This window comes from Zeugodacus cucurbitae, chromosome 4, assembly GCF_028554725.1.
Source record: "Zeugodacus cucurbitae isolate PBARC_wt_2022May chromosome 4, idZeuCucr1.2, whole genome shotgun sequence".
NCBI lineage: Eukaryota > Metazoa > Arthropoda > Insecta > Diptera > Tephritidae > Zeugodacus > Zeugodacus cucurbitae.
In genome coordinates this window covers 29,665,991-29,690,414 of record NC_071669.1, presented here as the reverse complement: position 1 = coordinate 29,690,414, position 24,424 = coordinate 29,665,991, and the positions used below count along the sequence as shown (strand labels likewise).

General features: G+C 34.6%; 2 protein-coding genes across 6 annotated transcripts in view; both read right to left on the bottom strand.

Moving 5' to 3' along the window:
- Positions 1 to 24,424, bottom strand: part of LOC105219810 (acyl-coenzyme A thioesterase 13-like) — a 138,937-nt gene that overhangs the window by 105,022 nt on the left and 9,491 nt on the right. For 3 of the 5 annotated variants that reach the window (XM_054229271.1, XM_054229273.1, XM_054229272.1), the window contains one exon: positions 11,456 to 11,887. The exons of the other annotated variants lie outside the window; for them this stretch is intronic. In XM_054229271.1, coding sequence (XP_054085246.1) covers positions 11,546 to 11,887 — 342 coding nt within the window. In that variant the 3' untranslated portion in view covers positions 11,456 to 11,545. Of the gene's footprint in view, positions 1 to 11,455; positions 11,888 to 24,424 lie in introns of those variants that run through there. 5 annotated transcript variants of the gene reach the window in all.
- Positions 4,628 to 5,235, bottom strand: LOC128921824 (acyl-coenzyme A thioesterase 13-like). Its single transcript, XM_054230304.1, has 2 exons — positions 5,169 to 5,235; positions 4,628 to 5,088 (listed from the first exon to the last, which is right to left on the bottom strand). Exons 1-2 carry the CDS (start codon positions 5,233 to 5,235, stop codon positions 4,718 to 4,720), a joined length of 438 nt encoding a protein of 145 aa, XP_054086279.1. The 3' UTR covers positions 4,628 to 4,717.

The following is a 24,424-nucleotide window of genomic DNA, read 5'->3' as shown; positions in this document are numbered from 1 at the left end:
AGTAGTATTTGTCTCTTATACACTTATTTTAAATTTTATATGTTTTGGGCATATTTTCTGTTGCATAAATGTGGTAAGAATCGCTGACATTGTATTTAAGTTTTGAAATTCCGAAGTCATTCCCTTGGCCTTTCTGATAGCTACATTCAGCAAAGAATCGTAGAGTTGCGCAAATCTTCATAATTGGAGGGACAGCAGTTAATCGGTTTGTGGATTTAAAATGCGGCCAACAAGTACGAAAATGCTTTGTTTGATGTGTACACCGTAATATCTCTCAAATCTAATTGAAAATATACAAAATATAGTAACCATAACAAATAACAACATTTTAATTCTTAGCGTACTTCACTAGTGGAACGATCTCTAATTAGCCGTCGCATTAATGCGACATTCAAGCCTTTCTCCCGACTCATGAAAAATAATGCTTAACTACTAAACATAGTTCTTTTTATACTCTCCCAACAAAAGTTGCTAAAGAGAGTATTATAGTTTTGTTCACATAACGGTTGTTTGTAACGCCCAAAACTAAACGAGTTAGATATAGGGTTATATATACCAAAGTGATCATGGTGAAGAGTGGAGTTCAAATCCGAATGTCTGTCTGTCCGTCCGTCCGTCCGTCCGTCCGTCTGTGCAAGCTGTAACTTGAGTAAAAATTAAGATATCTTGATGAAACTTGGCACCATAGGAAGGTTTGGTTGAGCAAAATCGGACCACTGACACGCCCACAAAATGGCGAAAACCGAAAACACATAAAGTGCCATAACTAAGCCATAAATAATGCTATGGAAATAAAATTTGGTATGAAGGATCGCACTATGAAGGGGCATATTTGGATGTAATTTTTTTGGGGAAGTGGGCGTGGCCCCGGCCCCTACTAAGTTTTTTGTACATATCTCGCAAACCAATAGAGCAATATAAACCAAACTTTCTGCAGTCGTTTTGTTTAGCCACTTCCTAATACAGTACAAAAATTAAAGAAATCGGATCATAACCACGCCCACCTAACATACAAAAGTTAGGTTGAAAATTATTAAAAGTGGGTTAACTCACCAACGAAAAACGTCAGAAACACTAAATTTCACATAAGAAATGGCATATGGAAGCTGCACTCAGATTTTTTTACAGAATGGAAAATGGGCGTGGCGTCGCCCACTTATGGGTCAAAAACCATATCTCAGGAACTACTCGACCGATTTCAATGAAACTTGGTTTGTAATAGTTTCCTTACATCCCAAGGATATGTTGTGAAAATAGGCCAAATCGCTTCACAACCACGCATACTTCCTAGATACCAGAACTTTGAAGACAATCTGAATCGTTTACTTTACAATATATAAAGTAAGTACTAGTGAAGATATCGATGCTTCTAACCTAATATTATGGTTTCCAACTTTCAATGGACTTTATACAATATATATGACGAATATGTGGGTCAAATTGTGTATTATATAATATAAATAAAGTTAAATAAATAAATTAAATTGCGAGAGTATAAAATGTTCGGTTACACCCGAACTTAGCCCTTCCTTACTTGTTTATATTTTGATTCAAATAAAATATTTTTTTCACGTATTTGTATTTTTAACTGCACAATTCAATTGGGGTGTTACAGCCCTATTCTGAAAAAACCTCATAACTGAGTTGTGAAGAAAAATTTGTGAGGTTTCTTGTGACGTATATTTTGTGAGTCTATTCTGGCTCGAACCTCATAAGAAAAAAGCTTAAAAAAGTCACCAATTGAGGTGAAAAGCATTTTGCTGTCAAACAGTTGTTTCAAAAGAAATAAATTCAAAATAAATACAAATTGATGTAAAATTTGTAAACAAATGAAAATGCGTATTTACAGTCGAAAGTTAAAAAACAAAAGAATTATAAAACAAGTAAGGAAGATATGGTTTTTGACCCATAAGTGGGCGGAACCACGCCCATTTAAAATTTTGTAAACCATTTTGAGAGCAGCTCTTCTGTGCCATCTTTACAATGAAATTTAAGGTTTCTGGTTGTTTTCCTTACTGAACTTACTGCATTTTTAGTAATTTTTAATATAACCTTTGTATGGGAGGTGGGCCGTATGACCCGATTTCCTTCATTTTTGGACGGTATAAGGTAGTACCTAAAAGAAACGACTCTAGAAAGTTTCCTTGATATAGCTTAATTAGTTTGCGAGATATGTACAAAAAACATAGTAGTGGGCGGGGCCACGCCCAATTCCCCAAAAAAATTACATCCAAATACGCCCTTTCCTAGAACAATCCTTTGTACCAAATTTTCGGTTATCGCCATTTTGTGGGAGTGGCAATGGTCCGATTACGCACATTTTCGAACTTAACGAATCTTATGGTGCCAAGAAATACGTCTTCCAATTTCATTTTCATTAAGATATCTAAATTTTTACTCAAGTTACAGCTTGCACGGACGGACGGACACACGGACGGACAGAGTCCGGATTTGAACTTTTTTCGTCACCTTATCATTTTGATATATATAACCCTATATCTAACTCGTTTAGTTTTGGACTTGCAACCAACCGTTATGTAGACAAAACTATAATATTCTCGTAGCAACTTTGTCGCGAGAGTATAAAAATAACCTGGGTGTAAATCTTCGTCTATAGAGGCTGTGCGTCAGTGTCCTTTGCTTTACAAAAATAATGCGTCCTTATCGGATCGTAGAGTTTTAGGACTTAGGCAGCAAATCGCTAACAAATGAAAATGCAAGGTACGTCCAAATTGCTCCAGATTCGGTTAAACACAATTATTCGATAACTGAACTTTTATAGAGGCCATTTTTTCAAAGAACAATTCCTCCATGCTCGTTATAGCACGCAAATATTTACACATTTGTTTACAAATATTGCTAAAAACCAAAACAAACACAAATAGTTTTGTATTGTGATGGCTGCTTTCTCAGGTCACAGATATTTGAGAAAATTGTAAGCATTTGAGCTTTTGAATTTTCTCCAGCATAAGGTAATCATCACAAAATCCAAAAAACTCACAATAGTGAGTGTGGTGATTTTTGTGAGGGCATGAGAATAGGGCTGTTAGTTTCTTCGCGTTCCCGTTTAAGTTATATCCTATCCCATATTATACAAATTTTACATTGCCCTAAGAGTCGAAAAACAAAACAAAATTAAAAAACATGCTTGGTAAAAATACACTAAATGTAAACGCATTGTACTATAAGAAAAACCTATTCGTTTAATGCGATATTAAATCCCTTTTCAATAAGTAAATTTTACCACTTCTTACAATGCCACTGAATTTTGTAATGCAAACTTTTGGATCGAAAACAAAAGTAAACGATAGGCTTCAACACACTAACGAATGAACATTATATGAGGCATAGTTTCTGTTAGATATGTATAAATATTAACATTTCCTCGTATTAATATTTGTATTTAAATAATTATTATAACCGTAATACAGAAATTGGCTCAATAAATCGATTCCTAACATAACTATCACATGACTAGGTAAAGGGTTAAATTTAACATATCAAATCTTCAAATATTCATCCATAGACATTCAGGACTTTTGGCAGTTGCGTTTTGTTTTCCAATTTTTAACAAATGAAATGAAAATGTTTTGACTGATAAATATTTCGTTTGCCTATAAGTTTTGTTTGCATTTTTATGAAATTATCGAATACTATGATGTTTTGAATAATAAATTTGTGTTTTATATCGAATGTCAGTTGCGTTTTTCATACCACAGTTTATTCACGTTCTCAACACGGGAATGTAATTAAAATTATCTTATATCCCGTCCCCGGTCCTAAGCTATCTACAAACCAAATTTAAGCTAAATTGGTCCGGCCGTTCTTCAATTATAGTGTAACTATCACGACTATCTTTTATATACATCCTGTATATTGATGTCCAATTCTTTGACGTCACCGATGATTACATGTTACAATCTCGACTTTATTGTTCAATATTTCAGAGTTTAAATAAAGAAATTTTGCAATACAGTGATCCCCCCGTTTAAGTGCCTTTCCCGCTTAAGTGACCATATTTTGCGACATCGTTTTTTCTCTCAATTTACATACTAAATTCCCCGCTTAAATGACTGCAATATTTAGGCCACAAAAACAAAATTGTTTGCAAATTTCCTCTTTTAAGTGCCTTTTAATATTATTGATGTGCTGAACACATAGAAGACGATAAGCGACATCTGTAAAATATTAAAATACAAGCGTTCTTATGGTCACAGTTTTTTTACAGCAGCACAACTACGCGACAACAGGCTTGTGGCTTGTAGTTGTCGTTGTCGCTAAATTAAAAATGTTTCTAATTTTGGCGACGACAATGGGCAGCTGTAGAGTTGCCACTAATATGCGAAATGTAAAATTATTAAAAGTTATAACAAATATGACGTTATTTTTTTTTACATAAATAATTTCACTTTAAACTAAATATGTAAATTTTATTGTAGTGAAAGATTTTAGAACGGCAACAATGAAATTGCTGTTTGATATGTCGCTGCCGTCTTCAAAATGTTCAAGACGCTGGCTTCAAAGCGACATTTGTGATCAGCCGTCGCTGTGTCGTGTCGTCGTCTTTGTGTTCAGCACTTGACATTGAATGCGCTGAGTATTGTTAAAAAGAAAACATATATGTACATAGTTTTGTAATGTTTTTATTCCATATTTATTGTACGATAAACTTAGTGACTTTTATTTAATAATCCAGTGAAGTGGTATATCATTATCACTACATACATTCTACAAATTTTGTTTGACTTCCCTTAGCTACAATGGCTCCATCATTTTTCTGCATTAAAACGCATTCAATAAAAGCTAGTTTTTTCCCCGCTCTTATTGTATTTGCAGAAACTACAATTGTGTCACCTTCTTTAGCTGCTTTTAAGTAAGTAACATGCAAATCAACTGTAACGCCGGGATTACAGGGTTTGGACATAAGTGCGTACGTGGTCACCATATCAACTACAGTAGCTGTAAACCCGCCATGTAAAAATCCACCGCGATTGACATGTTCAGGTTCTACTTTGAATTCCGCAGTACATTTGCCATCAGCCCCATCGATTATTTGAACCTGGTGATGAAACAGATTACAGTTTAGACCTTACGTGTAATTCTTTCTGATGCAGTTGGATAAAACTTATTAGACGCCACGCATTTATAATAAACATGTAAATACATACATTTCCAATAAGAATTCTTCAAATCATTACTTGCAATAACATAGTAGTTCCGCCAAATTGAATTCATTTTTGTAAAACATTTCTTGAGCAATTACTCTTTCCGGATTCTTTTTTTTAATAACTAATTAAAAATCCCACAGTTTACATATTATTGAATTAATATAACACATAATTCGACCCACACATTCGGCATAAAGTCCATTAGGAAAAAAAATAAAATGGGGCCTTGGTAATTCATATTATTAAAAGAAAAATGTTCTCTCTTAATTTCTTCAAAATATCTGAGAGACTTACTTATATTTTCGGTAAAATATTTATTAGAAGTACTAAGGTCATCATGTTCGATACATAGGGCCTTGAAAATTTCGACGGTTTTTAGAAGGGCGTTGCCACACTATAAATGCAGTATTTTCGCCAAGTTCTGTTCCGATATCTTCCAGTGTGCTTACTTTATATATTGTAACGTAAACAACTCAGATTGACATCAAAGTTCTGGTATATGGAAACTAGGAAACAGGAAAATTAACTGAATTTCATTGAAATTGGTCAAGTAGTTCAATCTTAGTATACCAATTTGAGTGCAGCTCATTTGTACCATCTTTACTATGTAATTTAAGATTTTTCCTGTTTTTTCTTAGTGAATTACAGCATTTTTAGTAGTTTTAACATACCCATACATATATAAGGAAGTGGCTAAAATAAACGACTATAGAAAGTTTGGTTGATATGGCTTTAGTAGTTTACGAGATATGTACAAAAAACCTAATAGGAGCGGGCCCACTTTCGCAAGAAAAAAATATGACCCTTCCTAGTGCGATCCTTTGTACCAAATTTTACTTTTATAACTTTACTTATGTCCTAGTTATGACCCTTTATATGTTTTCGGTTTTAGCAATTTTGTGGCATTTTCTATACCAATCTCCTCAAGGAATATGTGTACAATATCTCTTTAAGATATCTCAATTTACTCAAGTTATAGCTTGCACGGACAGATGGACAGACATCCGGATTTTAACTCCACTCATCATCATTTAACTCTGATCACTCTGATCATTTAAATATATATAAAATCCTTATCTAACTCTTTTATTTCTGGGTGACACAAACAACCGTTATGCGAACAAAACAATAATACTCTCTTTAGCAACTTTGTTGCGAGAGTATAACGAGTGACTTTGATTTTGGATTTCCAAAAAACGAGAAATTTATTCACCAACGTTCTCGTTTTCTTTCCTAAATTTAATAAATAGAGATATGAAAGTAATATTTGGTATAAAGGATTGTACTAAGTAGGGGCATGTTTGAATGTATTTTTTTGGGAAAGTGGGCGAGGACTACTAAAACTATATTAACCAAACTCTCTAGAGTCGTTTCTTTTAGCTACTTCCTTATAAAGTCTGAAAATGGAGGAAATCGGATTATAACCACGCCTACCTCCCATATAAAGGTTATGTTGAAAACTACTGAAAAATGCTTTAATTCAGTAAGGAAAAACCCCAGAAATCTTAAATTTCATGGTAAAGATGGAACATGAGGGCATGGGTTAAAACCTTACATCAGAAAAGACTCGGTTCCACTTGAATTTAGCCCTTCCTTACTAGTTTTTCTTCAAATGGAGTACGAATTGCCACTTTCTCGATTATTTCAATTTAAGGTGGGATGTATAATGTTAGAAAAGATTTAAAGTAAATTTCATCATTAATTTATAAAAAGATGTATTAAATAATCAGCCTTATTGTAAACACCAGAAATACTGATTGGAACACCACAAAGTGCGCGGAAAGAGTGGCTATCAGACAGATCTTGGGCACTGATTGCACATAGGAAACGTATGAAAGCAGATCTTAACGCCGCAAGAACGCGTAATATAAAAGTACTGCTACAAAGGCAGTATTCAGCACTAGCCCGCGAGATAAAAAAGAGTGCGCGGCGTGACAAGCGAAAGTGGGTCGATGACATCGCGAAGAAGGCTCAAATTGCAGCCGTGACGAATCGCAGCAGAGACCTCTACATATACACAAGACAACTCGCTCTATGTCACTCCAAACCAACTGCTAGGCCCCTAAGAGATAGCAATGGCAATATCACCACATCAAAGGAAACCTGCTTGAGATCTGGTCGAATTTCTAGACTAAAACCTTAGCCTCTACTCTTGGTAATGCACACCGTATATGCAAATGCAAAGCACACATAGATAACCCCCTTATATCCGTAGAATGTCCAAATGTAGCCGAGATCACCATGGCTATAAAATGTATGAAAAACAACAAGGCAATTATTGGAATTGACAATATACCCCCAGAACTTATGAAAGCAGATCCAGTGACGAGTGCCTCTCTGATCCTGCCCCTTATTAAAAATTTCTGGAAATCGAAAGAGCTCACGCATGAGCTAAAAGAACGTATCATCATTAATCTTCCGAAAAAGGGTGACCTCACATTGTGCAATAACTGGAGGGGAATAACGCTATTAAGTTGTCTCAATAAAGTTATAGCTGAAATTATAAGACTTAGACTAGCTTCGGAACTAGACGAAGGATTCAGAAAGGAACAGGCCGGCTTTCGTCCCAGAAGGGCGTGTGTTGATCATGTAAACACGTTGCGAATAATCGTTGAACAGTCGGCGGAATGGCGCTCCTCACTGTATGTAGCTTTCATAGGTTTCGAGAAAGCGTTCGACACGCTATGTCATCGTGCAATTTGGAGCGCTCTGGAATGTAAAGGAGTCCCGGACACCCTCATTACACTTATAAAGGGCTTGTACTCTGGGGTCAGTTGCCGCGTGTTGCACGATAGCCAACTTGGTAGCTGCATTCCTGTCGAAAGAGGCGTGCGACAAGGGTGTGTTTTGTCGCCTTTACTTTTTAACACATTTGTAATAGTTTCCTTACATCCCAAGGATATGTTGTGAAAATAGGCCAAATCGCTTCACAACCACGCATACTTCCTAGATACCAGAACTTTGAAGACAATCTGAATCGTTTACTTTACAATATATAAAGTAAGTACTAGTGAAGATATCGATGCTTCTAACCTAATATTATGGTTTCCAACTTTCAATGGACTTTATACAATATATATGACGAATATGTGGGTCAAATTGTGTATTATATAATATAAATAAAGTTAAATAAATAAATTAAATTGCGAGAGTATAAAATGTTCGGTTACACCCGAACTTAGCCCTTCCTTACTTGTTTATATTTTGATTCAAATAAAATATTTTTTTCACGTATTTGTATTTTTAACTGCACAATTCAATTGGGGTGTTACAGCCCTATTCTGAAAAAACCTCATAACTGAGTTGTGAAGAAAAATTTGTGAGGTTTCTTGTGACGTATATTTTGTGAGTCTATTCTGGCTCGAACCTCATAAGAAAAAAGCTTAAAAAAGTCACCAATTGAGGTGAAAAGCATTTTGCTGTCAAACAGTTGTTTCAAAAGAAATAAATTCAAAATAAATACAAATTGATGTAAAATTTGTAAACAAATGAAAATGCGTATTTACAGTCGAAAGTTAAAAAACAAAAGAATTATAAAACAAGTAAGGAAGATATGGTTTTTGACCCATAAGTGGGCGGAACCACGCCCATTTAAAATTTTGTAAACCATTTTGAGAGCAGCTCTTCTGTGCCATCTTTACAATGAAATTTAAGGTTTCTGGTTGTTTTCCTTACTGAACTTACTGCATTTTTAGTAATTTTTAATATAACCTTTGTATGGGAGGTGGGCCGTATGACCCGATTTCCTTCATTTTTGGACGGTATAAGGTAGTACCTAAAAGAAACGACTCTAGAAAGTTTCCTTGATATAGCTTAATTAGTTTGCGAGATATGTACAAAAAACATAGTAGTGGGCGGGGCCACGCCCAATTCCCCAAAAAAATTACATCCAAATATGCCCTTTCCTAGAACAATCCTTTGTACCAAATTTTCGGTTATCGCCATTTTGTGGGAGTGGCAATGGTCCGATTACGCACATTTTCGAACTTAACGAATCTTATGGTGCCAAGAAATACGTCTTCCAATTTCATTTTCATTAAGATATCTAAATTTTTACTCAAGTTACAGCTTGCACGGACGGACGGACACACGGACGGACAGAGTCCGGATTTGAACTTTTTTCGTCACCTTATCATTTTGATATATATAACCCTATATCTAACTCGTTTAGTTTTGGACTTGCAACCAACCGTTATGTAGACAAAACTATAATATTCTCGTAGCAACTTTGTCGCGAGAGTATAAAAATAACCTGGGTGTAAATCTTCGTCTATAGAGGCTGTGCGTCAGTGTCCTTTGCTTTACAAAAATAATGCGTCCTTATCGGATCGTACAGTTTTAGGACTTAGGCAGCAAATCGCTAACAAATGAAAATGCAAGGTACGTCCAAATTGCTCCAGATTCGGTTAAACACAATTATTCGATAACTGAACTTTTATAGAGGCCATTTTTTCAAAGAACAATTCCTCCATGCTCGTTATAGCACGCAAATATTTACACATTTGTTTACAAATATTGCTAAAAACCAAAACAAACACAAATAGTTTTGTATTGTGATGGCTGCTTTCTCAGGTCACAGATATTTGAGAAAATTGTAAGCATTTGAGCTTTTGAATTTTCTCCAGCATAAGGTAATCATCACAAAATCCAAAAAACTCACAATAGTGAGTGTGGTGATTTTTGTGAGGGCATGAGAATAGGGCTGTTAGTTTCTTCGCGTTCCCGTTTAAGTTATATCCTATCCCATATTATACAAATTTTACATTGCCCTAAGAGTCGAAAAACAAAACAAAATTAAAAAACATGCTTGGTAAAAATACACTAAATGTAAACGCATTGTACTATAAGAAAAACCTATTCGTTTAATGCGATATTAAATCCCTTTTCAATAAGTAAATTTTACCACTTCTTACAATGCCACTGAATTTTGTAATGCAAACTTTTGGATCGAAAACAAAAGTAAACGATAGGCTTCAACACACTAACGAATGAACATTATATGAGGCATAGTTTCTGTTAGATATGTATAAATATTAACATTTCCTCGTATTAATATTTGTATTTAAATAATTATTATAACCGTAATACAGAAATTGGCTCAATAAATCGATTCCTAACATAACTATCACATGACTAGGTAAAGGGTTAAATTTAACATATCAAATCTTCAAATATTCATCCATAGACATTCAGGACTTTTGGCAGTTGCGTTTTGTTTTTCAATTTTTAACAAATGAAATGAAAATGTTTTGACTGATAAATATTTCGTTTGCCTATAAGTTTTGTTTGCATTTTTATGAAATTATCGAATACTATGATGTTTTGAATAATAAATTTGTGTTTTATATCGAATGTCAGTTGCGTTTTTCATACCACAGTTTATTCACGTTCTCAACACGGGAATGTAATTAAAATTATCTTATATCCCGTCCCCGGTCCTAAGCTATCTACAAACCAAATTTAAGCTAAATTGGTCCGGCCGTTCTTCAATTATAGTGTAACTATCACGACTATCTTTTATATACATCCTGTATATTGATGTCCAATTCTTTGACGTCACCGATGATTACATGTTACAATCTCGACTTTATTGTTCAATATTTCAGAGTTTAAATAAAGAAATTTTGCAATACAGTGATCCCCCCGTTTAAGTGCCTTTCCCGCTTAAGTGACCATATTTTGCGACATCGTTTTTTCTCTCAATTTACATACTAAATTCCCCGCTTAAATGACTGCAATATTTAGGCCACAAAAACAAAATTGTTTGCAAATTTCCTCTTTTAAGTGCCTTTTAATATTATTGATGTGCTGAACACATAGAAGACGATAAGCGACATCTGTAAAATATTAAAATACAAGCGTTCTTATGGTCACAGTTTTTTTACAGCAGCACAACTACGCGACAACAGGCTTGTGGCTTGTAGTTGTCGTTGTCGCTAAATTAAAAATGTTTCTAATTTTGGCGACGACAATGGGCAGCTGTAGAGTTGCCACTAATATGCGAAATGTAAAATTATTAAAAGTTATAACAAATATGACGTTATTTTTTTTTTACATAAATAATTTCACTTTAAACTAAATATGTAAATTTTATTGTAGTGAAAGATTTTAGAACGGCAACAATGAAATTGCTGTTTGATATGTCGCTGCCGTCTTCAAAATGTTCAAGACGCTGGCTTCAAAGCGACATTTGTGATCAGCCGTCGCTGTGTCGTGTCGTCGTCTTTGTGTTCAGCACTTGACATTGAATGCGCTGAGTATTGTTAAAAAGAAAACATATATGTACATAGTTTTGTAATGTTTTTATTCCATATTTATTGTACGATAAACTTAGTGACTTTTATTTAATAATCCAGTGAAGTGGTATATCATTATCACTACATACATTCTACAAATTTTGTTTGACTTCCCTTAGCTACAATGGCTCCATCATTTTTCTGCATTAAAACGCATTCAATAAAAGCTAGTTTTTTCCCCGCTCTTATTGTATTTGCAGAAACTACAATTGTGTCACCTTCTTTAGCTGCTTTTAAGTAAGTAACATGCAAATCAACTGTAACGCCGGGATTACAGGGTTTGGACATAAGTGCGTACGTGGTCACCATATCAACTACAGTAGCTGTAAACCCGCCATGTAAAAATCCACCGCGATTGACATGTTCAGGTTCTACTTTGAATTCCGCAGTACATTTGCCATCAGCCCCATCGATTATTTGAACCTGGTGATGAAACATATTACAGTTTAGACCTTACGTGTAATTCTTTCTGATGCAGTTGGATAAAACTTATTAGACGCCACGCATTTATAATAAACATGTAAATACATACATTTCCAATAAGAATTCTTCCAATCATTACTTGCAATAACATAGTAGTTCCGCCAAATTGAATTCATTTTTGTAAAACATTTCTTGAGCAATTACTCTTTCCGGATTCTTTTTTTTAATAACTAATTAAAAATCCCACAGTTTACATATTATTGAATTAATATAACACATAATTCGACCCACACATTCGGCATAAAGTCCATTAGGAAAAAAAATAAAATGGGGCCTTGGTAATTCATATTATTAAAAGAAAAATGTTCTCTCTTAATTTCTTCAAAATACTGAGAGAGACTTACTTATATTTTCGGTAAAATATTTATTAGAAGTACTAAGGTCATCATGTTCGATACATAGGGCCTTGAAAATTTCGACGGTTTTTAGAAGGGCGTTGCCACACTATAAATGCAGTATTTTCGCCAAGTTCTGTTCCGATATCTTCCAGTGTGCTTACTTTATATATTGTAACGTAAACAACTCAGATTGACATCAAAGTTCTGGTATATGGAAACTAGGAAACAGGAAAATTAACTGAATTTCATTGAAATTGGTCAAGTAGTTCAATCTTAGTATACCAATTTGAGTGCAGCTCATTTGTACCATCTTTACTATGTAATTTAAGATTTTTCCTGTTTTTTCTTAGTGAATTACAGCATTTTTAGTAGTTTTAACATACCCATACATATATAAGGAAGTGGCTAAAATAAACGACTATAGAAAGTTTGGTTGATATGGCTTTAGTAGTTTACGAGATATGTACAAAAAACCTAATAGGAGCGGGCCCACTTTCGCAAGAAAAAAATATGACCCTTCCTAGTGCGATCCTTTGTACCAAATTTTACTTTTATAACTTTACTTATGTCCTAGTTATGACCCTTTATATGTTTTCGGTTTTAGCAATTTTGTGGCATTTTCTATACCAATCTCCTCAAGGAATATGTGTACAATATCTCTTTAAGATATCTCAATTTACTCAAGTTATAGCTTGCACGGACAGATGGACAGACATCCGGATTTTAACTCCACTCATCATCATTTAACTCTGATCACTCTGATCATTTAAATATATATAAAATCCTTATCTAACTCTTTTATTTCTGGGTGACACAAACAACCGTTATGCGAACAAAACAATAATACTCTCTTTAGCAACTTTGTTGCGAGAGTATAACGAGTGACTTTGATTTTGGATTTCCAAAAAACGAGAAATTTATTCACCAACGTTCTCGTTTTCTTTCCTAAATTTAATAAATAGAGATATGAAAGTAATATTTGGTATAAAGGATTGTACTAAGTAGGGGCATGTTTGAATGTATTTTTTTGGGAAAGTGGGCGAGGACTACTAAAACTATATTAACCAAACTCTCTAGAGTCGTTTCTTTTAGCTACTTCCTTATAAAGTCTGAAAATGGAGGAAATCGGATTATAACCACGCCTACCTCCCATATAAAGGTTATGTTGAAAACTACTGAAAAATGCTTTAATTCAGTAAGGAAAAACCCCAGAAATCTTAAATTTCATGGTAAAGATGGAACATGAGGGCATGGGTTAAAACCTTACATCAGAAAAGACTCGGTTCCACTTGAATTTAGCCCTTCCTTACTAGTTTTTCTTCAAATGGAGTACGAATTGCCACTTTCTCGATTATTTCAATTTAAGGTGGGATGTATAATGTTAGAAAAGATTTAAAGTAAATTTCATCATTAATTTATAAAAAGATGTATTAAATAATCAGCCTTATTGTAAACACCAGAAATACTGATTGGAACACCACAAAGTGCGCGGAAAGAGTGGCTATCAGACAGATCTTGGGCACTGATTGCACATAGGAAACGTATGAAAGCAGATCTTAACGCCGCAAGAACGCGTAATATAAAAGTACTGCTACAAAGGCAGTATTCAGCACTAGCCCGCGAGATAAAAAAGAGTGCGCGGCGTGACAAGCGAAAGTGGGTCGATGACATCGCGAAGAAGGCTCAAATTGCAGCCGTGACGAATCGCAGCAGAGACCTCTACATATACACAAGACAACTCGCTCTATGTCACTCCAAACCAACTGCTAGGCCCCTAAGAGATAGCAATGGCAATATCACCACATCAAAGGAAACCTGCTTGAGATCTGGTCGAATTTCTAGACTAAAACCTTAGCCTCTACTCTTGATAATGCACACCGTATATGCAAATGCAAAGCACACATAGATAACCCCCTTATATCCGTAGAATGTCCAAATGTAGCCGAGATCACCATGGCTATAAAATGTATGAAAAACAACAAGGCAATTATTGGAATTGACAATATACCCCCAGAACTTATGAAAGCAGATCCAGTGACGAGTGCCTCTCTGATCCTGCCCCTTATTAAAAATTTCTGGAAATCGAAAGAGCTCACGCATGAGCTAAAAGAACGTATCATCATTAATCTTCCGAAAAAGGGTGACCTCACATTGTGCAATAACTGGAGGGGAATAACGCTATTAAGTTGTCTCAATAAAGTTATAGCTGAAATTATAAGACTTAGACTAGCTTCGGAACTAGACGAAGGATTCAGAAAGGAACAGGCCGGCTTTCGTCCCAGAAGGGCGTGTGTTGATCATGTAAACACGTTGCGAATAATCGTTGAACAGTCGGCGGAATGGCGCTCCTCACTGTATGTAGCTTTCATAGGTTTCGAGAAAGCGTTCGACACGCTATGTCATCGTGCAATTTGGAGCGCTCTGGAATGTAAAGGAGTCCCGGACACCCTCATTACACTTATAAAGGGCTTGTACTCTGGGGTCAGTTGCCGCGTGTTGCACGATAGCCAACTTGGTAGCTGCATTCCTGTCGAAAGAGGCGTGCGACAAGGGTGTGTTTTGTCGCCTTTACTTTTTAACACATTTCTGGATGTTGTGCTGAGGAGCGCAACGCGTGAAGAGAGAGGACTTAGATTATGCGGATGACACGTAGATATGCAAGCTAAACTCGACGATATAGCTGAATCATCCACAAACGCAGGTCTTAAAATTAATCTCAAAAACGTTTGAACACCAACAATAAGAGTCCACTGCACATACGTAGAAGATGTTGAATCATTCCTATATCTTGGCTGCACGATAACCGCTTCTGGAGGTTCCTCTGAGGATATAAGTAATCGCATAGAAAAAGCAAAACAAGCATTTGGAATGCTCAAAAATATTTGGAAGTCTCAACAGTTATCCATTCGAACAAAAGTGCGGTTGTTTGACTCCAACATAAAATCTGTTTTGCTGTATGGCTGTGAGACTTGGAATGTCATCACCAGGGACTACAAACCTTCGTCAACCGTTGCCTTCGAAGAATACTATGCATTTACTGGCCGGATATAATCTCCAATGAAACGCTATGGAGACGCACGCAACAAACCCCACTGCGTCTCGAAATTCTCAAACGTAAGTGGGCGTGGATCGGGCACACTTTGCGCAAACCTGTAAACGATATAGCAAGAAATGCTATTGATTGGAACCCGCCTGGACAGAGGCGAGTTGGCAGACCTGCTCATACGTGGAGAAGACAGTTGGAGGCTGACTTCAGACCTACAGGAAAAAGTTGGGGCGAAATAAAGCGTATGGCATGTGACAGAAATGGTTGGAACTGTTTTACTGTGGCCCTATGCTCCTTGCAGGAGTAACAGGAACTATATATATATATATATTGTAAACACCATGTAAATAAAGCATTCCCATGAATTTTTATTTCCACACGAAAGATAATTTCGTATTATAAATTTCTTGTGAATGAAATCATATACTCAAATTTCGGCATTCTGTCGCAAATGTCTTTGTATTTGTTTCGTACCTGGTGCTCCAACTAATTATCGAACTGCATTCAATTCGCAACAGCTTCTTCCAAAGGAGACAATGGTATCTGTTTATTAAGTCCTCCTCTTGTTGCTCTAGTTTCGGACTTGTTGTGTACCTTTCTTTCTTTGTTATCTTAAGTATAGCCTTAGATATAAAACTGCAATTTTATTAATGCCAACCATCTTCCACCACCACCACGCTCCCAAATATAGCAACGTCAAAGAACGACTGTTTCTATGTCGTTTCTAATTGGGGAATCTCAATTTATTTTTGATAAATGTCAATAACGACAACAGGAATGCCAAATATGCGTTATTTCGTTTTAAAACGATAACGACAACGGGAATAGGGCCGATTATAAAGTGAAGGAATCAGTTGGAATTCAAAATTGAGTTATATGGGAAGTAAGCGTGGTTGTAAACCGATTTCGCCCATATTCAGTCCGTTTCATCAGGGTGTCAAGAAAGTATTATGTACCGCATTTGATTGAAATCGGTCGAGTAGTCTTTGAGATATGGTTTTTGGCCCATAAGTGGTCGACGCCACGCCCATTTTTAATTTTTTAATCTGACATTAGCTCTCCTCTGCCATTTCTTCTGTAAAATTTAGTGTTTCTGAGGTTTTAAGTTAGTGAATTAACGCACTTTTAATAATTTTCAACCTAACCTTTGCATGGGATGTGTGTATAATAGGGAAGTGACGTGACTGCAGAAAGTTTGGTTTAATTTGGAGGCGGGGCCACGCCTACTTTAAAGTACCAAATTTCACTTCCATAACTTTATTTATGGTCTAGTTATGACACTTTATACGTTTTCGGTTTCGACATTTTGTGGGCGTGGCAATGGTCCGATTTTCAATACCAATACCAACCTCCTCAGGGTGCCAACGAAAATGTATACCAATTCGAATCCAGTCGTCATCCTGATAATTTATATATATATAACCCCATATCTAACTTTTTTATTTCTGAGTGATTCAAACAACCGTTGTGAACAAAACTATAATACTCTGTGCAACATGCAACTGCTATGCAAATGCGGAAAACTTGTAGCGAAAAAGAAGTAGTTGCAGAAAGAATTTGGAAACAAAATTCAATTTAATGGAGCTACATTGTAATTCAAGTCATAATTTGTATATATTTCTATGATTCTTATTTTATAAAAGTTTGGTTTTTATCAAATTAAAATAAATAAACGATTTTTATGTTCATTCATCTTTAAGTTCATAAATGCAAATGAAACAGGAACAAAATTTTAAAATGGGATAAGGCAAAAATAGATTTAAATGCGCCATACATTTTCTCAAATTTAATTATTCGTACTCCTATAATATAATCTTTGAATAAATAAATTGCGTTGTTAAATAATATATTATTCGATTAAGTTTGTAGTTGAAAATAATTTCCAGTTATTATCAAGCTATAAAAATACGGTAAGGCACTAAACTCTTCACAAAAACTAAATAAATTAAATAAACAATTTTATTTACTTATATTATTTTATACTAAAATGAATATCAATTCATAAACTTCAAGTTATTTATTTCAAATCAAACACTTCTGAGAAGCTCTAAGTGTGAACAGATTTGATCCTTGATTTATATTTTTTAATTTTAATAAATTGTATGTCCTGAGAGTTATGAGAAATAAAACACTGAGTAAAAGTAAATATCGCGTTTTGAAAAGGATAATACTCACTATAAATACTATGTAATTAACTTGTTAATATCATTTTATGTTATGAAATGAACAAAGCTATATTTTTGTGGATGAAAATATTCCCTTTTGAAACAGACGCTCATATTTAAAGCTATTTTACTTTATCTCGTTCAAATCATAATTCAAGTAACAAAAATGTGTATATTAACACTAAGAAGAAAACTGGATACTTAGTTAAAAAAATAAAAATGTTAATATCCCCTTTTGAAAAGTCACTCCTCATATATAACCCTATATTTAGCTCGTTTAGTTTATGACTTACAAAACAACCGTTATGTGAACAAAACTATTATACTCTCTTAGCAAACCCCACCCAAATTGTTTTCAGTTGGTAGGGCACAGAATACAAATGTTGAAAATCTCTGTATTGTAATAAAACTTACCCAACTCTACAATTTACTTTACTTAGTGGTACCTCTCACCTTTGATAGCTTAAGAAATTCGATACAAATACAAATTTCATTTGAAGTTGAAGTAAGAAGCTTTTACCCAAAATAGCAGGAAACTGAATGTTTATAAAGTCCGAAAGAGAACAGTAATTTTCATATTCCATATTATTAAATATATGCATTCCTAAGATAGATGCATTCTCGGTGTTGCAATCGATTACACATTTGTTAGTCATTGCCCTGTAGTTCGGTAACATCGGAGAAGAGCTAACGATATAACTAATTCCGAATCATTAGCACCGGTCCTAGCCCGATTACATGCAAGGGTATTTGATTAACGATTTTTACATTGCAATGTCCTACGAGGGTAATCGAGCGGTGCGACTCTGCATTACCAGTCATTGGTGAAAGGACTAGTTCCAAAATCGTTAGTGAATCGCTAGAACAGAATCACTAGCGTTTTCGTTAATTCAAAATGGCTAGTGATTTGACTAATTCGAACATGCTAGAGGTTTCATTAATTCAAAATCGCTAGCGATTCTACTGGTCCATTACCGCATGTGGTTCTATGCCTGAGAAAAACTTTTGAAAACAACACTTTTACAAAAAATAAAACAAATATTTACGAAATACAAAGAAATATATTTATTTAATTCATGTACAAATATTTATTTTCTACTATTCTTATATTCTATCTCCTCCCTTTTTTCGTCCTTAAAAATTATCTTACATTATATTATTCTTATTTACTAATTATTTAATTTCTTTATTAATATTAATTTTTTATTATTAATTATTTTAATTAATTTTTATTTATTATTTAATATACGTATACATATGTGTGCAAAATAAAAAATATTATTAGTTTTTAGTATAATAATGTTAAATTGATGTACTTAATATGTTTTCAATTATAGTAAGTATATACCTGATCTATGGGTAGAAAATCCCGCGATGGTTCTATGGTTGTAGAGATGGGTGATCTGCGGTGATTTTATTGTTGTTTGTGATGATCCGGTGTTGGCGCCTCCGTCCGTGGTTTTTTTGCCTTCTTCTTTTGTTGTGTTCTTAATCTTATTGTATTATTTTTTTTACTTATTAAATTAATTTTCACTTTTTTGCACATTAATTTTTCACTATATGTAAAAATATTCTATAATTTTCCGTACACAAATTACGCATCTTCCTCTTAGTCGGAAAAATGTGAAATGACGCGTCAAATTTTAGGAAAAAAAATTTTGTGACAAAAGAGACTAGAGAGAGAGAGAGCGCGAAATGAAAAAACAACTCAGAGTAGTGTTTTTAGGGGTGGGTTTTGCCAATTCATTTTTCGAATAATACCTCGTTGCATTACAAATCATTAGCGAAAAGACTAATTACTAGTAATGCATGAAATCGCTAGTAGGTTTAGCGTTCTAGTAATCGCTTGACACCAGCCGAACTACTGGGTGCTGATTGTTCTATGTCGCCGATACCTTCTAATTTTCCAATATCTCTCTCGAAAAGTAAATCGATTGGTATTTTGGGTAATTTACTTTTTCGAATAATTTACTTTTCCTAATATATACATAAATTATCTGTTTTTATAATATTAAATGCATTTTTAAACTTAAAAAAATCATTCATTTATTTGCTTCAATAAAACATATGGATTTACATGAAAAACATATTTACATTTACATACATACATATGTATTTACTATGAAGAGAAAAAATCTTGAATATTCTTTTGTTTTTTTCTTTTGTAATATATTTTCTGACCATTTTTGTACGACAATTCAAAAAGTCTGACACCTGATTTGCATCGTTTTCATTTTTAAACCAGTGGATCAAGTAGAAGAGTTTATTTACTAAAAAGACGCGATAAACAAGAGAGTAAGTGTTTTTGCAACATCGTAAAAAACGCTGCTTGCTTCGTTTCGAATTTTTTATCACACTCTCTGAAAAGTAAATTAAAAAATTTGTGCATGTGTAATCTTAAAGGTGATTAACTTTTCCGCGACTATTTACTTTCTGAGAATTTACTTTTCGAGAGTATGCTGTATTTACATTGTTGTGTATATTCCCCTGCACGAAATAGTATAAAGGTTAATACACTTAAGTTTTTTGTTGGCACTATACCAGTGGTCGGCAAACTTATACAATCAAACAATTTAATTTGTGAGTGTGTGTGCGTGTTGAGAGAGACTCAACTGACCGAGTGATACATTCTACTCGTCCCGAACATTTTCAGCTCGTGATACATTCGGACCAGTACTGGTTTCTCGTAATCTTTTTGAAAATGTACGTGTGTTTCACACATACTATATACGGTATACGCATATGCATGTATATAGAAATATTGAAAATAAGTAAAGGAAGTAATGTAAATTAAATTTAAATTATTTACATAGAATACAATTTGAAAGCTTATGTCTTAATTAAATATGCTCTAAAAATAAAAAAAATGAATGTAATATGCAAATTTTTAGTTTTACTGTAATAATTAGCTGCTTTTCAAAAACAACGGAAACAAAAAATATATATACATGTATTTTGCATAATTCATGCTCAGCATTACTATCGTCTAAAAACTGGGTAAATTTTCTATGAGACAAATAATTGTGCCCCCTCTTATTTTATTAATAACACTAACTGCCAACTGCATTTCGCTAATATCATTAATTTCGTTTGCTAATAGAGCTTGTTGATGGACTTGATATACACCTCTGATGCAAATAATTAATAGGGACAAATCATTTTGATCTTTACTTTCATCAAGACTTATTAAATAAAAGTTACATTCAGAAAATGTTTGCTTTGATTTGGCTTTAATATAGGAACTTATATCTTCAGTTCGACGGCAAATCGTTCGGGCTGATAATGGTACCTGTTCAATAAGTTCCGCAAGCATCAAACCAGACTTTCCAAAGCATGGAAGTACTGACTTGGTCACCACCTTGATGAATTCTCCATCGGTAAAATATTTATTATTATACTCTCGCAACAAAGTTACTACGAGAGTATAATACTCAATGCCGAAATTCATGATACGAAATTTTCTTTCGTGTGGAAATAAAAATTCATGATACAAAAAACCGAAATGTGTGAGTTTTTTCATTCGGAATATTCTTTCACATGAAGTTTCTTCTTTCGACTTCTTTAACTTGATGCTGGAGAAAATTATAAGATCTGCAGAGGTAAATAGAGACGGTACAATCTTCTACAAGAGTGTACAGCTACTGGCGTACGCCGATGATATCGATATCATTGGAAACAACACCCGCGCCGTAGTTCTGCTTTTTCCAGACTGGATAAGGAAGCGAAGCGTATGGGTCTGGTGGTGAACGAGGACAAGACGAAATATCTCCTGTCATCAAACAAACAGTCAGCGCATTCGCGTCTTGGCTCCCACGTCACTGTTGACAGTCATAACTTTGAAGTTGTAGATAATTTCGTCTACCTGGGAACCAGTATTAACAGCAATAACAATGTCAGCCTGGAAATCCAACGCAGAATCACTCTTGCCAACAGGTGCTACTATGGACATAGTAGGCAATTGAAAAGTAAAGTCCTCTCTCGACGAACAAAAACCAAACTCTACAAGTCCCTCATCATTCCCGTCCTACTTTACGGTGCAGAAGCGTGGACGATGTCAACATCCGATGAGACGGCACTAGGAGTTTTCGAGAGAAAGGTTTTGCGGAAGATTTATGGTCCCTTAAACATTGGCAACGGCAAATACCGCAGACGATGGAACGATGAGCTGTATGTGTTATTCGACGACATAGACATAGTCCAGCGAATAAAAAAACAGCGGCTACGCTGGCTAGGTCATGTTGTTCGAATGGATGAAAGTGCTCCAGCTCTGAAAGTATTCGATGCAGTACCCGCTGGTGGAAGCCGAGGAAGAGGGAGTTTTCGAGAGTATGCTGTATTTACATTGTTGTGTATATTCCCCTGCACGAAATAGTATAAAGGTTAATACACTTAAGTTTTTTGTTGGCACTATACCAGTGGTCGGCAAACTTATACAATCAAACAATTTAATTTGTGAGTGTGTGTGCGTGTTGAGAGAGACTCAACTGACCGAGTGATACATTCTACTCGTCCCGAACATTTTCAGCTCGTGATACATTCGGACCAGTACTGGTTTCTCGTAATCTTTTTGAAAATGTACGTGTGTTTCACACATACTATATACGGTATACGCATATGCATGTATATAGAAATATTGAAAATAAGTAAAGGAAGTAATGTAAATTAAATTTAAATTATTTACATAGAATACAATTTGAAAGCTTATGTCTTAATTAAATATGCTCTAAAAATAAAAAAAATGAATGTAATATGCAAATTTTTAGTTTTACTGTAATAATTAGCTGCTTTTCAAAAACAACGGAAACAAAAAATATATATACATGTATTTTGCATAATTCCTTGCGCATTCTTTTAGAATTTATCACATAATAGAAATAATAGAATTCATAGACAAAAATCCCAAATTAAGTTATATGACTTCAATTTAGTGTTGAACTGGATTGTGTATTTTTGATGACTTCATCCACATCAATATCAAAATTTGTGCATTTAGTAATTAATAAGTTTTATATTTGATTATCATTTAACCGATTACGCTGCTTAACTTGAATATTTTTCAAAGTAGAAAACGAGGATTCGCAAATTGGTAAGTGGTACCAATAATAGAACACAGTTTTTGTATTTCTGAAATTGAATTTATGTATTTTGATTTGTTAATATTTTTTCATTTTTTATTGTGAATTTAAAGATATTAACATCGCATGTAAGGGGATTGTGGTTTAAATCGATAACATTTTTGATGCCATCAAAACCTTGAATACGACTATTAAGTTTTTTAAAAATATTCCCTATTATTTCATAAAATTTTGTAAAAGGTCCTACTAACTTTAATTCTTGGGCTATACAATTAGTATATCTAAAACTTGACAAATCATTTCTTCAAATCAAAGACTGCAGTTGTGTTTTGAATTTTTCGACTGAGGAGATCAAATCCCAAACGTATTTATTTCTTCCTTGCAACACTAAATTTAATTTATTGAAGAAACAAGATATATCTACAAGAAAGCCCAATTCCAACAAAAATAAAGGGTGTTTAAATTTTGAAAGCAAATCGACTTCTTTTTCTAGGTCCAAAAATTCCATTACTTCATTTCGAAGCAGAAAAAGGCGTTCAAAGCTTCTGCAACGGCTATGCCAACGTACTTCTTTGTACAACAACAAATCTTCATGCTCAGCATTACTATCGTCTAAAAACTGGGTAAATTTTCTATGAGACAAATAATTGTGCCCCCTCTTATTTTATTAATAACACTAACTGCCAACTGCATTTCGCTAATATCATTAATTTCGTTTGCTAATAGAGCTTGTTGATGGACTTGATATACACCTCTGATGCAAATAATTAATAGGGACAAATCATTTTGATCTTTACTTTCATCAAGACTTATTAAATAAAAGTTACATTCAGAAAATGTTTGCTTTGATTTGGCTTTAATATAGGAACTTATATCTTCAGTTCGACGGCAAATCGTTCGGGCTGATAATGGTACCTGTTCAATAAGTTCCGCAAGCATCAAACCAGACTTTCCAAAGCATGGAAGTACTGACTTGGTCACCACCTTGATGAATTCTCCATCGGTAAAATATTTATTATTATACTCTCGCAACAAAGTTACTACGAGAGTATAATACTCAATGCCGAAATTCATGATACGAAATTTTCTTTCGTGTGGAAATAAAAATTCATGATACAAAAAACCGAAATGTGTGAGTTTTTTCATTCGGAATATTCTTTCACATGAAGTTTCTTCTTTCGACTTCTTTAACTTGATGCTGGAGAAAATTATAAGATCTGCAGAGGTAAATAGAGACGGTACAATCTTCTACAAGAGTGTACAGCTACTGGCGTACGCCGATGATATCGATATCATTGGAAACAACACCCGCGCCGTAGTTCTGCTTTTTCCAGACTGGATAAGGAAGCGAAGCGTATGGGTCTGGTGGTGAACGAGGACAAGACGAAATATCTCCTGTCATCAAACAAACAGTCAGCGCATTCGCGTCTTGGCTCCCACGTCACTGTTGACAGTCATAACTTTGAAGTTGTAGATAATTTCGTCTACCTGGGAACCAGTATTAACAGCAATAACAATGTCAGCCTGGAAATCCAACGCAGAATCACTCTTGCCAACAGGTGCTACTATGGACATAGTAGGCAATTGAAAAGTAAAGTCCTCTCTCGACGAACAAAAACCAAACTCTACAAGTCCCTCATCATTCCCGTCCTACTTTACGGTGCAGAAGCGTGGACGATGTCAACATCCGATGAGACGGCACTAGGAGTTTTCGAGAGAAAGGTTTTGCGGAAGATTTATGGTCCCTTAAACATTGGCAACGGCAAATACCGCAGACGATGGAACGATGAGCTGTATGTGTTATTCGACGACATAGACATAGTCCAGCGAATAAAAAAACAGCGGCTACGCTG

Coding starts and splice junctions, on each gene's coding strand:
- LOC128921824 (XM_054230304.1), bottom strand. CDS start 5,235: ATGAATTCAATTTGGCGGAACTACTATGTTATTGCAAGTAATGATTTG. Junction 5,089..5,168: donor GAAGAATTCTTATTGGAAAT/GTATGTATTTAC, acceptor ATTACACGTAAG/GTCTAAACTGTAATCTGTTT.